General features: G+C 51.6%; 1 protein-coding gene across 1 annotated transcript; it reads right to left on the bottom strand.

Annotated features, from left to right (window-relative positions):
• Nucleotides 1–360: 360 nt before the first annotated feature.
• Nucleotides 361–2,483, bottom strand: HOXC12 (homeobox C12). Its single transcript, XM_055003944.1, has 2 exons — nucleotides 1,919–2,483; nucleotides 361–674 (listed from the first exon to the last, which is right to left on the bottom strand). The coding sequence occupies exons 1-2, from the start codon at nucleotides 2,481–2,483 to the stop codon at nucleotides 436–438; spliced, it is 804 nt and encodes a 267-aa protein (XP_054859919.1). The 3' UTR covers nucleotides 361–435.

Raw genomic sequence — 2,483 nt, 5'->3', positions numbered from 1 at the left:
CGTACCTGTGAATGCTTGCCCACGCGAACACACACACACACACACACAGAGGGAATGGAATTGTCGCCGGACTCAACTTTACGCTCAGAAGATTGATGACAAATCCTTAACAATAGAAACTCAAGCTGATTGATTGGGGGGGGGAGGGTCCTTTTCTGCTATTCACATTGAGTTTTTCCCAACAGGTCCAGGAGTGGAAGAGAAGTATTTTCTCATGCACCCCCCCTCTCTCTCACACACACAAAATGCACACTCACATATATGTCTGCTCTTGGATGTTTTGTAAAGGATACTGATTCTTTTAAAAAGAGAGAGAGAGAAAAAAATCTAAACTGGCTCCTCAGACCAGACCAGGTAAAAGTCCCGGGACCATCAACTGCGACCAAGGCTAGACAGTTCTCTATGGTGGTTGCCCAAGGCGGCCTCATCTGAACTTTAAAAGAAAGAAAGGGCTTGTTCTCTCAGAAGGAGTCTTTTCTTTTTCATTCGCCGGTTCTGGAACCAGATTTTCACCTGCTGGTCGCTCAGGTTTAACCGATCTGAGAGCTCCCTTCTTCTTTGGCGTGTAATGAATTCATTGACCATAAACTCCCCTTCCAGCTCCGCGAGCTGTAGTTTGGAATAGGGTTTTCGCTTTTTCCGGGATCTCGTGTGCATCGGGTACCAGGGAGCACCTAAGAACAACGTGGTTGAAAGGAGATTTTAACAGATGGGGAGAAAGAGAGAGAAAGAGAGAGAAAGAGAGAGAGAGCGCCTGTTTCAAAAATGGGGGTTTCTTTCCCTCCTCCCTCTCCACTGCTAATTCTCCAATAACACCCCGCATATGCAACGGAATGGCAACCTTCATCCCCAAGAGAAAGAAGGGGGGAGAATCCCTACATCTGCATTTTAGATTCCCGGATCAGGAGCTCCTATGTCAAGCACTCCACATAAGACATGCATTGTACAAGTCAGGGGATGGTCCCCCAGCGAAAGTGCTGGAGAGATCCGAGTCACCCGCAAGGATGACTCGGACTGAGGATCGCAGTCCTGGAAAGGAGGGACCAGGTAGCCTCAGGCACGGAGTCCCAGAGTCAGGCTCTCCACACGGAAAGGCAATATCTACTACAGGCGTTGCACAAAAACCGGCTGCTCTTTCATGGAGGTGTTACTCTACAGAAGAGGAGCAGGCACATAGCCGGAGGCTTATCCTGGGGATTTTCTTTTTTGTTTGCATGGCGTCTCCGTATTTTTTCAAATAGAGCTTTCCCGATTTTGTACGGGAAGATCGGGTTTTTTTCCCGGAAGAAAATCGCCACAATGGAAGTTATCTGTGGCACTGGGCATTCTCTTTAGAGAGACATTCTTCCAGATTCCCCCACCCCTCCAGACGGCTATGCTGTTGGGGTCTCTCAAGAACCATCTCTTGAAGTTTCCACCCCCCACCCCAGACTCCTCCAGCCACGCCGCTGCAAATTCTCCAAATCCCACTTGGACAAACCTGGCCTCAGTCATGCAGCCGGAGGTGGGGGGAACAGCCTGGAAGCGCTTGCTAGTTAGAACAGGGGAAAGCCGGGTGGGGAAGGGAGGGGAGAGAGAGAGAAGAACGGGAATCTGTCTATCTGGGCCATGGCGATCTCCTTTTTATGGGATATTTACATGTTTATAGGCTTTTCTTTTAAAAGAAGCGCCACCTAATAAAGCGCGAGGCATTTGAGTGCTACCCCTAGCGGCCTCGGCACAAATAGGCAGGCTTTAGCCCGGGCTGCTAATTTCATGGAATTTATAACAGCAAGAGTCGCGAGCGGGTTTTGCAAGCTGGGGAGAGACACAAGACACAGGGAGAGAAGTCAAGAAGAGGCCGTGCACACGCTGGCTTTTCTTTGCACACACACACGCACACACGCACACACACGTTTCCTGGCCGCGCAGTTCTTACCCCCAGTGGAAAGATTGCTTCCTTGGTTGAGAGGGGAAACCAGTGTGGACGGCTCGCTGGCGGCGCCCTTGTTCCCTTCATTGAGTAAGGAGGAACTGGAGTCTGACTCTAAGGACTGGCAAGAAGGGGGGTCGTGGGACACCGCCTCGGCCGCCGGATAGTCAAATTTGCCGAAATTGCCGCTCATTCCATTGGTGATGCCCGCCTCCAGGGGCATCAAGGCGGCGTCCCTAACCCTCTCTTCCCTTTTGAGGGGCGCGTTCTCGGAGCACGCCTCCCTATAATAGCACTTGCTTTCTTCCACCCTAGCTAGGTCGCAGGCTCTGCCGAAGGAAGGGTTAATGGACACGGGGCTGCTGAGGTAGGGCTGGGGGTATCCGTTGCACGGCTCCGAGGATGCCCAGGGCAAAGAACAGACATTGTCCCTTCTTGGGTAGGAGAGAGACGGTAAGCCGGGCAGCTGTCCTCCGGAGGCTCGGAAATTGGGGAAATAGAAGGTGTCTCCCGTGTGGATGTTCACCAACGGTCCCACAAACCCAGGATTAAGGAGATTATGTTCGCCCAT

Source organism: Eublepharis macularius, chromosome 19, assembly GCF_028583425.1.
Source record: "Eublepharis macularius isolate TG4126 chromosome 19, MPM_Emac_v1.0, whole genome shotgun sequence".
NCBI lineage: Eukaryota > Metazoa > Chordata > Lepidosauria > Squamata > Eublepharidae > Eublepharis > Eublepharis macularius.
Note: the sequence above shows the minus strand (reverse complement) of the source record. Positions and strands in the feature narration are given on the sequence as shown.